This window comes from Hyla sarda, chromosome 12 (genome assembly GCF_029499605.1).
Source record: "Hyla sarda isolate aHylSar1 chromosome 12, aHylSar1.hap1, whole genome shotgun sequence".
NCBI classification, from domain to species: domain Eukaryota; kingdom Metazoa; phylum Chordata; class Amphibia; order Anura; family Hylidae; genus Hyla; species Hyla sarda.
This window is the reverse complement of record NC_079200.1, coordinates 24953153-24965445: the sequence shown is the minus strand read 5'-3', so window position 1 is coordinate 24965445 and position 12293 is coordinate 24953153. Positions and strand designations below refer to the sequence as shown.

Genomic DNA, 12293 nt, shown 5'->3' with positions numbered 1-12293 from the left:
TCTTTCATTTTTTAAAGAGACCTATGAAAAATAAAAGAAGCAATCGGATTGTTTGCTATGGTGACTGTCAACAGCTGGAGGCACCCTGGTTGGGAAAACCCAGCAATAGACGGATATCAATGCGAGAAATATTGGTTATAACTTAGATATGAGGTTAGGATTACCCTGGTTGAGGTAGGTGAGCGTTTCCTCGTGCAGTTTTACAGCTGGGGAGCTGGAGGCACAGAGGACACATTGAAAGGCCGGGCACAGCGGGGTGGGTATGGGCTGGTCCTCTTGTTTCAGAAACGGCAGCGGTATGGTCTCCCTGTATACAGCAAAAAATAAATAAAAAAGCAATATAAATTATAAGTATTTTTGTCATTGATAAATTCCGTGACTGTATAAAATCACAAGGCAGCACAGGATAAATACATATACACAGACTATTCATGATAACTTACAGTAAATTCGATTCGTCACGAACTTCTCGGCTCGGCAGTTGATGACTTTTCCTGCGTAAATTAGTTCAGCCTTCAGGTGCTCCGATGGGCTGGAAAAGGTGGATACATTGCTAGGAAAGAGTCTCCTAGGACTGTATCCACCTTTTCCAGCCCACCGGAGCACCGGAAAGCTGAACTAATTTATGCAGGAAAAGACATCAACTGCCGAGCCGAGAAGTTCGTGACGAATCGAATTTACTGTAAGTTCGCTCATCTCTAATAACTTGCGATAGTCAGTATAATTTACAGTAGGGAGACAAAGTAAACCTCAGCTGCTGAAGAACCTCTTCATTTGAGAGATATCACCAAGTGTGAATCAGCAGCTGACACTTAAAGGGGTACTCCCGTGGAATTTTTTTAAAATTTTTTTTTTTAAATCAACTGGTGCCAGAAAGTTAAACAGATTTGTAAATCACTTCTATTTAAAAATCTTAATCCTTCCAGTACTTTTTAGGGGCTGTATACTACAGAGGAAATGCTTATCTTCAGATTTCTCTGATGTCATGACCACAGTGCTCTCTGCTGACCTCTGCTGTCCATTTTAGGAACTGTCCAGAGCAGCATATGTTTGCTCTGGGGATTTTCTCCTGCTCTGGACAGTTCTTAAAATGGACAGCAGAGAGCACTGTGGTCGTGACATCAGAGAAATCTAAAAAGATACGCACTTCCTCTGTAGTATGCAGCCCCTAAAAAGTACTGGAAGGATTAAGATTCTTTTTTAATAGAAGTAATTTACAAATCTGTTTAACTTTCTGGCACCAGTTGATTTAAAAAAAATAAATAAATAAATAGAAAAGTTTTCCACGGGAGTACCCCTTTAAGTTCCTTCCGTCTTATGCGAAAGGTGTTTGTCAACGGTTTACATTGACAGTGCATGCATGCTCAACCGCACAGAGCGTGCACGTGTACCGAAAGTCTGACATAGCTGAGCATCCAGTTTCAGTGGCTAACCTTTATAAAGTGTGCAACATCATTGGCAAGCTTCACTTCAAGAAGGTAAAAGGTATAGCGGCATGCATGAACCAGCGGGTAAAAGAAGTTATCTGGATTACAAAGATGGAGCTAATACCCCCTCCCCCCAAAACAGCGCCACACATGCCTTCAGGTTGTGTGTGGTATTACAACTCTGCGTCCTTCTTGTCAGTCGACCTGATCTGCAATACCACACACAACCTGAGGACAAGAGTGGCGCTTTCTGTTGAAGAAAGTAGCTATGTTTTTCTTATCTTGAATAACCCTTTAATGGCAGAGACTTATACATCACACCTCTCACCTGTCTCCCATCATTCGTGCATATCACAATACCTTATACATTCCTGCTGTAAAGCAAGCTATAGATCAGTGGTCTTCAACCTGCGGACCTCCAGATGTTGCAAAACTACAACTCCCAGCATGCCCGGACAGCCGTTGGCTGTCCGGGCATGCTGGGAATTGTAGTTTTGCAACATCTGGTAGTCTGCAGGTTGGAGACTAGAGATGAGCGAACTTACAGTAAATTCGATTCGTCACGAACTTCTCGGCTCGGCAGTTGATGACTTTTCCTGCATAAATTAGTTCAGCTTTCCGGTGCTCCGGTGGGCTGGAAAAGGTGGATACAGTCCTAGGAGGCTCTTTCCTAGGACTGTATCCACCTTTTTCAGCCCACCGGAGCACCGGAAAGCTGAACTATTTTACGCAGGAAAAGTCATCAACTGCCGAGCTGAGAAGTTCGTGACGAATCGAATTTACTGTAAGTTCGCTCATCTCTATTGGAGACCACTGCTTTAGATGTTACATATTTTATAATTGGACATACACGTTCAATAGCTAACATACTCCTATACACATGCACGCTCTGTTTGGCTGAGCATGCATGTGTTTTCACTCGGGAGTAAGCAGCTGAAAGTCAGACCCTACACTTTCAGATTATATTCTGCACATTTAAACGAGTGGCTCTGGCCCAGGCACGCTGTTGTTTATGTCGTCATACATGGGGTCCTGGAAAACGAAGTGAGGGAACTCACCCATGATTTCCACTCAAAGGCTGGTCCTGCTAATGGGAATGGTGTTCCTGCTGTGAAAAAAAGTGCAGGAACTGAGTTCCCACACGTTCCTGCAGTACTTGAACCCTGCCGTCATACAGTTCTCCCAGGTTGCCAAAGTATACCACAAAATTTGCATTCTGTTAAGGGAAAATGGTCACCCGTTCACCCGCACAATAACCTGATACACCGGGTTATAGTGCGGGTGAACAGGAGACCGATGCGGTGTCTCGGACTGCTATACCTACCTGCAGCCTGGAGCCCCGATCCTCCAAAGGTCCCCCATTTCCAGTGGGCCCGCCAGCTGGATTTAAGTATTCGTAAGTGCTGGTCACGTCAGCGCTCGTGCCTACTGAGCACTCACGTGACCGGCACTTATGAATATTTAAATCCAGCCGGCGGGCCCACTGGAAGATGTGGGACCTTTTGGAGGACCCCACTTCGGTCTCCTGTCCCAGTGTAATAGGTTATAGTGCGGGTGAACAGGTGACCGGTTTCCTTTAAATGTGAACATACCCTTACCTCTAGCATATACAGCAAAAGCATAAAACACAGTGTTATCTATGGAGAGGGGAGGGGTAAGCTGCTGCCAGACAGCACTGGCAGCAGCTCCACTGCCCAAGAAAAAAAAGAAGTCATGCACTTGAAATCCGCCATACTTCTCTCCCCAATATTTATCTGTGGGGAGAGTCAGGAGGCCGCCATACACTTGGTTGAACCTGCTAACATTTTGTCAAAAAAAGTTAGATCTGTGCCCCCCCCCTTCCTTCACACCTAAGGGCGCTAGGAAAATCAAGCACCAATTTACCCACTGTCAGCTCTGCGTGCCCTTTTTCGACTGGCCACATGGCCAACCATTGCCCATAATGGGCCAACCATGCAACCATTGAAGGAAGCAGAGCGGAACTGATGGAGGCGTTTTCCTGGACATAAGTCACCAGCCCCATTATATAAAATATATTATTTCTATGGATGTGAACAGTCCAAGATCACCACATCCATCTTTGAGCACCCACATATTCAGCAGCCCTGCACCTAGGGTTACCACCTGGCTGGTATTTTGGCCACCCTGACAGTATTTTTATATAAAAATATTATTTATCCAACCAATCCTCCAACTTGTGGATTGTTGCACCATATGCTATACCAATGTTTCCCAACCAGAGTGCCTCCAGCTGTTGCAAAACTACAACTCCCAGCATGTTGGACTATATAGTATAGGTCAGTGTTTCCCAACTAGAGTGCCCCCAGCTGTTGCAAAACTACAACTCCCAACATGTTGGACTATATAGTAGTGTATAGTATAGGTCAGTGTTTCCCAACTAGAGTGCCCCCAGCTGTTGCAAAACTACAACTCCCAGCATGTTGGACTATATAGTAGTGTATAGTATAGGTCAGTGTTTCCCAGCCAGAGAGCCTCCAGCTGTGGCAAAACTACAACTCCCAGCATGTTGGACTATATCATAGTATATAGTATAGGTCAGTGTTTCCCAGCCAGAGTGCCTCTAGCTGTGGCAAAACTACAACTCCCAGCATGTTGGACTACATAGTATAGGTCAGTGTTTCCCAACCAGAGTGCCTCCAGGTGTTGCAAAACTACAACTCCCAGCATGGTGTACTATATAGTAGTGTATAGTATAGGTCAGTGTATCCCAACCAGGGGTGCCTCCAGCTGTTGGAAAACTACAACTCCCAGCATGTTGGACTATATAGTAGTATATAGTATAGGTTAGTGTTTCCCAACCAGGGGTGCCTCCAGCTGTTGCAAAACTACAACTCCCAGCATGTTGTACTTTATAGTATAGGTCAGTGTTTCTCAACCAGAGCAACTCCAGCTGTTGCAAAACTACAACTCCCAGCATGCCCGGACAGCCGTTGGCTGTCCGGGCATGCTGGGAGTTGTAGTTTTGCAACAGCTGGAGGCCCCCCTGGTTGGGAAACACTGACTTATACCATATACACTTCTATATAGTACAACATGCTGGGAGTTGTAGTTTTCGTTTGAGGCAGCTGCTGAGCCACAGGCTGTATCAGGGCATGCTGGGAGTTGCAGTTAGTAACTTACCACAACTCCCCTATTTGCTAAAAAAAAAAAAAAAAAAAAAGCGATAAAAAAAATCACATCAAAACAAAAATGGTCCTGTTAAGAACAACAGATCGGGGCACAAAAAAAAAGAGCCCTCATACTGGCCCGTATAAGGAGAAATAAAAATAAAAAAAGTTATAGGGGTCAGAATAGTCCAAAATTTCCCCCGTATAGGGGTATCCTGTGATGTCACGCATATATAATTAATTATGCAAATTAGCATGGCCAGTATTTTTTCACAAGAAATTTGGCCACCCTACCTGCATCCATTGAAGGACTTACCTGTAGATGGCATTGGCCGGGCTCTGGTAATGTTCAGCCGGTGAGGGCCAGTAATGTTCAGGTTGGCTGTGCCAGAACAGCATGGTGGACCCTTATTTCTCAATGTGGCTACAATGAGCTTGTGGGGGGGGGGTTAAGTATTCCAAAATGGGAAAAGACAGAAGCCTCAACCGATGAACCTGCTCTTATAAAGCAGAAGGATGGACAGAAGAGGCTGGGCCACCGGCCGCACCTGGAAACACCGGCTTCTCTGGTTGCCATTGGCTGGTTGTGATGATCCGGCCCTGTGTTCAGAGAGAGAGAGAGAGAGTGTGCATGTGTATATATATATACACAAAGAGACATCACATATATGTTACTGTTTATATATACACGCAAGAGCACACACAAAAAGAAAACTCACAACAGCAATATACAATGCACAAGCCACACACACTGATAAGGAGTAACATTCTTATCTACAACATGGGGGCAATAAACAGCAGCCGTATAACAACACAGATAATGTCTAGACAATATATACAAAGGCATTGTACAGGCGTATGTGTAGTGAATGGGTTAATAAAGTCAAGTAAAACTCTGACCGGGTCCTGTAGATACATAAAACACAGAAATCCTTCCAGGTGTCCTCACCCAGTCATGCACAATGCAGCCTTGAGTCATAAATACCCACATCTTTTCCTGCCAGGGTGGACCAGAAGTGGTGGCATCATGTACGAACGCACAGTCAGCACCTCCCGCGCGTGACGCCAAATCCTAAAAATGAAGAGAATCCGATACGGTCAGCCGCAGGTTATGTTCTGTTATCACCAACCCCTCCGAAGAAAAATGCGCAATAACAATTGAATGAAAAAAAAGCAACAATAAATATTGTGTATATGAGTGTATATATATATATATATATATATATATATATTAGCACCTCAAAGAGGAGTAAAAAGTATCCATAAAAGAGAGGCACTATGTACAGCACTGGAAAACGCACAAAGGTACTACTTAACAATGGAGAGGAAGACAATAGACAATATAAAACAAGCAGCAGCATTGTAAAGACAGTACATACCAGAATATGCATAAAAAAAGGGAAGAAAGGTAAAAATATCACAAACAAGATGGAATTATAGGCCAGCCAAGTCCCTTCTGCACTTACTCCAACGCTAAAGAGTGCTTTGTCAGGGCCCTTTGCATAAATCAATGTTTAAAGTTAATATAAGAAACTTTAAAGTGTACCCGTCAAATGTTTATATATATATATATATATATATATATATATATATATATATATATCACTCAGTACCTAATCCTGACCATGTTCATCTAATTTGTATGTGTCTAGCACCTTTATTTATTTTTTTATTACACTTTTAATTTAGCTCACTAGTCTGAATTACTCTCAAATGGAGGGGGCGTGGCCTCACTGTGCAGGTCTCCGCCCCCCTCCCTCAGTATGCTGTCTGCTCACATCTCCCCTAGCATTAGCAAAACTACAACTCCCAGCTTGTCCTCACTGACAGTAGCGGGACACAAGCTGACAGTGGGAGGAGCCCTGCGCTCACAGCTGTCAATCAAGGAAGTGTGTCCATGACATAGGTGATGACTCATGGACACAGCAGGACCAGTATGTGTCCAAGCAGGAGTGGGGGAAGGGGGGGCAGTTGTTTGACTGGCTTTTTTAGTATGAAATCCTGAAAATTTTCTAATGAAAGCAATTGCAAAACCTATTGGTTTACAACATATCAAAAGTATTTGTATCTGACAGTGCCCATTTAACTTTTCAAACGTTGTTAAAACGTTATAAGGAAAAAAAACTTTATAAGCAAAATCTAGTAAAACTACGTGAAGCCACAGATATGGAGAAGGGTCAAACATTTCAGCTGCACTGACAGTCCCCAAGAGCACAGTGACATCACTCATTTTTAAATGAAAAGGTTTGGGACAACCAGGACTCTTCCTAGATCTGGCCACCGCACCCCACTGCGTACACTATTTGGGGGAGAAGGGCTTTGGAGATGGCTGAGCTTTAAGGATCCTGGGGGAGATTTATCAAAACCTGTCCAGAGGAAAAGTTGCCCAGTTGCCCATAGCAACCAATCAGATCGCTTCTTTCATTTTTGCAGAGGCCTTGTTAATAATGAAAGAAGCGATCTGATTGGTTGCTATGGGCAACCCAGCAACTTTTCCTCTGGACAGGTTTTGATAAATCTCTTCCTCTTTGTGCAATTGAGAGAAAGGTCAACCATCACTGGAGCACTCCACCAATCTGGACTTAAAGGGGTACTCCGGTTATAAAAATGAATGGAGGGGCGTGGCGTGAGGTCATGCCTCCAGTCCCGGAAACCAGCGTATCCGAGACTGGAGCAGCATCTGGCACAGAATGTCGGGTGATGCACGGAGATCGCGGGGGAGTCCCAGCGATCAGACATCTTATCCCCGATCCTTTTGGATAGGGGATAAGATGTCTATGGGCGCAATATCCCTTTACTGGCATGTTGGCAGAGAGGACAGAAAATAGCCATCTGGATTGTGAGAAACGAGATTCTCCGGTCTGATAAAACAAGATTGTACTTTCTGGCTTCAGTTCTAAGCGTCATGTCTGGAAGAAGCCAGGTACTGCTCATCACCTACAGTGAAGCTTAGTGGTGGCACCATCATGCTATAGGGGTGTTTTCTTAAAGGGGTTCTACCGTGGAAAACGTATTTTTTTTTTTAAATCAACTGGTGCCAGAAAGTTAAACAGATTTGTAAATCATAAATACAAAAATGTGTGCAGCTCACAAACCACAATCCATCTATTAAAAAATCTTAATCCTTCCAGTACTTTTTAGGGGCTGTATACTAAAGAGAAATCCAAAAAAGAAATGCATTTCCTGTGATGTCCTGACCACAGCGCTCTCTGCTGACCTCTGCTGTCCATTTAAGGAACTGGAGAAAATCCCCATAGCAAACATATGCTTCTCTGGACAGTTCCTAAAATGGACAGCAGAGGTCAGCAGAGAGCACTGTGGTCAGGACATCACAGGAAATGCATTTCTTTTTTGGATTTCTCTTTAGTATACAGCCCCTAAAAAGTACTGGAAGGATTAAGATTTTTTAATAGAAGTGATTTATAAATCTGTTTAACTTTCTGGCATCAGTTGATTTAAAAAAAAAAAAAGTTTTCCACGGTAGTACCCCTTTAACAGCTGGGAAAAGGAAAGCGGTCACGGTTTAGAGAAAGTAAAGATATTCTTAGTGAAAACCTGATGCAGAGTTTTCTGGACCTCAGAATAGGCCTAAGGTTCACAGTCAAACAACGCAATGGCCCTAAGCCAGTGGTTTCCAAACAGGCTGCTGCGGTATTCATGTAGGGAAGATGGAACATGATGCGTTGGGACACCTGTGACTTCGCACCACCACAAGTGTCTTAGTGCATCCTGATCTTTTGAGGTCTGTAGATAGCAGGCAGCATTATGCCTACAACCAATAGAAGCTGGGAGCATCCCTTCCTTCGAGAGGCACACAATGGCCCAGATTTATCAAACAGTTTGAGAGAAAAAGTGGAGTGATTTTTCCACAGCAACCAATCACAGCTCAGCTTTCACTTTACCTGAGCTCGTTAGCTGAGCTGTGATTGGTTGCTGTGGAAAAATCCCTCCACTTTTTCTCTCACACAGTTTGATAAATCTGGGCCTATGAGGTGACATTATCACACACGTACTGAAGGTAGAGATGCTCTTGGCCTTTAGTGGCTGCACTAAGAAAAGCAAAAGAGGCGGTGATTGGTTGGGAGGGGGGGGGGGGGGTTTGGGGTTAAGAAGGTGAATATGTGTTTTTTAATTCATTGGCAGGGAGGCAAACTACCTTTAGAGCAATCCTACCTACAGGGATAAAGCAACCTTCAGGTGTCCAAACCTACAGGGGACAAACTACCTACAATGAAGGGGGGGGGGGGGGGTCCACCTCCAGGGGCCAACCACTGGAGGCAAACTACCTAAAGGGGCATGCTACCTACAGTGCCAAATGACTTAAGGGGGGTCCTATACAAAGGGGGTCTATCTATTGGGCAAAATACATACAGGAGATCCCTATCCATAAGGGGCATAGCTAAAAAGGAAAACTACATATAGGGGGGGGGGGGGGGGGGTAAAACACCTACAGGAGACTACATACTGGGAAAACTGTTTACAGGGGGAAATCCGCATACTGGGCAAAATTACCTAATTTCCCACCTACCTAATTGGAAGAACCTGCCTACTCCTCCCAACTGACCTGTTCCTCCCCACCACCCACGCATTTACCCATTTTATTGTGCGTTACCGTGGAATTGTTACTGTTTAGTGTGGTATCCTGGTACCGTATCCTATCCGGTACCTTCTATTGTGGTCCCCATAGCCAGAGTCCCTAGGACGTTGGGGTCCCAATTGTCTAGTTCACCCCTAGTCACCTCTTATCCACATAGTAACTATCCAGTAACCATTTGGGATTTATGTCTATAGGATTGTATAAATGTAAATAAATAGTTAATTACCTGGCCATAGCGTAGCAGGACCTGCGAGTCATGTGATCAGGAGAACTCTATGGTATTTCTGCTTGAGGACCTTTGGAGGTCCCTGTGATGTAGTCAAACCTATCACACTGTCAGTCATTGAGATCTATAGAGACTGTTTGCCTGAGACTGTCATTGTTCATTGGATGTACTGCAAGCACTTAAGTAAAGTTTGTTCAAGTTCAAGTACCTTGTGGACCTTCAGTCATTTTATTACATGCATCTATCGTTTCTGGGAAGGGCGGCGATAGGCCGGAGAATTACCTCAGCATACTAGCCCTCAGCCTGGCGTCACGAACTCTAGGGTTAACATTAACCCCTTACCTACCACAACATCCCAACTACCCTACACCCCCCAGGGCTACCACATTAGGAATCTTTAGGTAGGGGAAGGAGGGTGCTGGAAAAGTGCAGAACATAAGATAGGTTATTATAAAAAGTCTGAGGAAATTATTGTTCCCACATTTTTTAGCAGTTTATAACTCCCTGACGCAGGGACAAGCTTTGCCAAAAGACTCAATTCGCGCCCACATAACGATTATACCTAAAGAAGGGAAAGATCACTCGCAATGTGTGAATTTCCATCCGATATCCATGTTGAATTGCGATCTAAAATGGTTTGCTTCAATACTAGGTAAAAGGTTGGCGGGTGTCATGAAGCATATAGTCCATCCTGACCAGGTAGGATTTATTGGGGGGGGGGGGGGGGGTGAGTCTAGAGACAATACTACTAAAACTATAGATCTTATCCCGGAAGGACTACATGTACAAGCCTCCGGGGGGGCTGTGAGTTGGCCATGGGCACCGTGGAGGCTATTATGTAGCATCTCATTTATTTAGGTATGCTCGGACCTGGCACGTTCCCTGAGTTTTTTCTTGTGAAATTCCCAATAAGTTTGATGTGTCACATGACCCTCTTCCTATTGAAAAAACAGTTGGATTCAAAATGGCCGCCATGGTCACCACCCATCTTGAAAAGTTTCCCCCCTCACATATACTAATGTGCCACAAACAGGAAGTTAATATCACCAACCATTCCCATTGTATTAAGGTGTATCCATATAAATGGCCCACCCTGTATATAGACAACAGATATATAGGTATTATGCATTTCTTTTAGCAGGCTTTGTCTTTTTATTTGGTAGGGACCTCCCCCCCCCCAGGGAAAAAAAATTGGGGTGCACAGAGGTAGAGAAAGTTGGGAAACGCTGCCCTAAGCACACAGCCAAGACTACACAGGAGCGGCTTTCTCCCCTTAGGCCAGGTTTCCACACAGGTTTTCCTCTGGCGTTTTTTTGGATTTCTGCCACTGCAGTTTTTGAGACAAAGCCAGAAGTGTATTCAAAAGGAATAGGACATATAAAGGAAGGACTTAGACCATATCTTCCTACTGGATCCACTTCTGGCTTTGGCTCAAAAACTGCTGTGGCAACTCTCCAAAAAACGCCAGAGAAAAACCCATGTGAAAACCTCGCCTTATTGAGCCCCAATACCCCCCCCCCTAAACTTTCATTAACTCTGAGGAAAAAGCAATGCAATTTGTCTTGTGTTAAAGGGGTACTCCAGTGTAAAACTTTTTTTTTTTTTTTTTTTTTAATAAACTGGTGCCAGAAAGTTAAACAGATTTGTAAATGACTTCTATAAAAAAAAATCTTAATCCTTCCTGTACTTATTAGCTGCTGAATACTACAGAGGAAATTATTTTCTTTTTGGAACACAGAGTTCTCTGCTGACATCATGACCACAGTGCTCTCTGCTGACATCTCTGTCCATTTTAGGAACTGTCCAGAGCAGCATATGTTTTCTATGGGGATTTTCTCCTACTCTGGACAGTTCTTAAAATGGACAGAGATGTCAGCAGAGAGCACTGTGCTCGTGATGTCAGTAGAGAGCTCTGTGTTCCAAAAAGAAAATTTCCCCCTGTAGTATTCAGCAGCTAATAAGTACTGGAAGGATTAAGATTAATAGAAGTAATTTACAAATCTGTTTAACTTTCTGGCACCAGTTTATTACAAAACAAAACAAAAAAAAAAGTACCCCTTTAACTAGTTGAGTAGCAGCTGAGGGATCAGTTACATGCTGCCCATACAAGTCTATAGAGAGGGGAGGGGTGACATTGGAGGGGGGTGAGTTCAGAGAGAGAGATTGGAAAGAGACGACACAATTACTGTAAGTAAAATCTCTTACCCCAAGGCTTGACTCACAGCTTAGAATTGTTACTACTGCTCTATTATGCTGGATCTGTTACCAACAAGGTTACGCTCTATCTATGGGGTCACGTGATCTCTAGCCTGGTGCCCGGTATTAGATGCCTTATTGCATATGGACAGATGTCAGTAAATCCCGGACAGGATTATCTTGTGTCATAAAGATCAGGTGACGTAATGTTGGTTTTGTTGATGCTTTGCCTTGAAGCCATGTTATGTGTACAGACATCCTATACAAAATGCCAAGATCTTCAATCTGGTCTTTCGAGTCCTTGCTGTTTTAATAAACCTCTTCATTCTTGCGGACAGATGCTTGCTGTCAATTTAGAATAACTTTAGTTGACCAGTTAGGACTGGCACCGGCAAGAAGAACCCAGATCATCTTATGAAGAACTTTTCAATCTTGTTCTTGTCCTGCTTATTCTTAACCGGCCTCAAGTGTGAATGGGAGATGTACCGTTACTGTAGAGCTCAAGTCCCCGAACCTGGGGCTCTCCGGCGGTTGTGGAACTACAACTCCAATCATGCCTTGATAGCCGGCAGCTGCCCCTGGGGCATGATGAGAATTGATATATTGCAGCAGCTGGCGCGCCACGGGGCACTGCTGGCACTGCCAGAATGGTCTCCAACCATGAAACTACAACTCCCATCATGCCTTGATAGCCTGCAGCTGCCTGTGCATGATCATGA

At 44.0% G+C, this 12293-nt stretch overlaps 1 protein-coding gene across 10 annotated transcripts in view; it reads right to left on the bottom strand.

The window, feature by feature from the left end:
* Positions 1 to 12293, bottom strand: part of LOC130296256 (transcription factor CP2-like protein 1) — a 247943-nt gene that overhangs the window by 26570 nt on the left and 209080 nt on the right. For 2 of the 10 annotated variants that reach the window (XM_056547635.1, XM_056547645.1), the window contains exons 1-4: positions 5935 to 6058; positions 5505 to 5627; positions 4872 to 5155; positions 165 to 307 (exon numbers count right to left, since the gene is read on the bottom strand). In XM_056547635.1, coding sequence (XP_056403610.1) covers positions 165 to 307; positions 4872 to 4954 — 226 coding nt within the window. In that variant the 5' untranslated portion in view covers positions 4955 to 5155; positions 5505 to 5627; positions 5935 to 6058. Of the gene's footprint in view, positions 1 to 164; positions 308 to 4871; positions 5156 to 5504; positions 5628 to 5934; positions 6059 to 6853; positions 6940 to 12293 lie in introns of those variants that run through there. The other 8 variants (XM_056547636.1, XM_056547639.1, XM_056547643.1 and 5 more) reach the window with 8 other exon arrangements.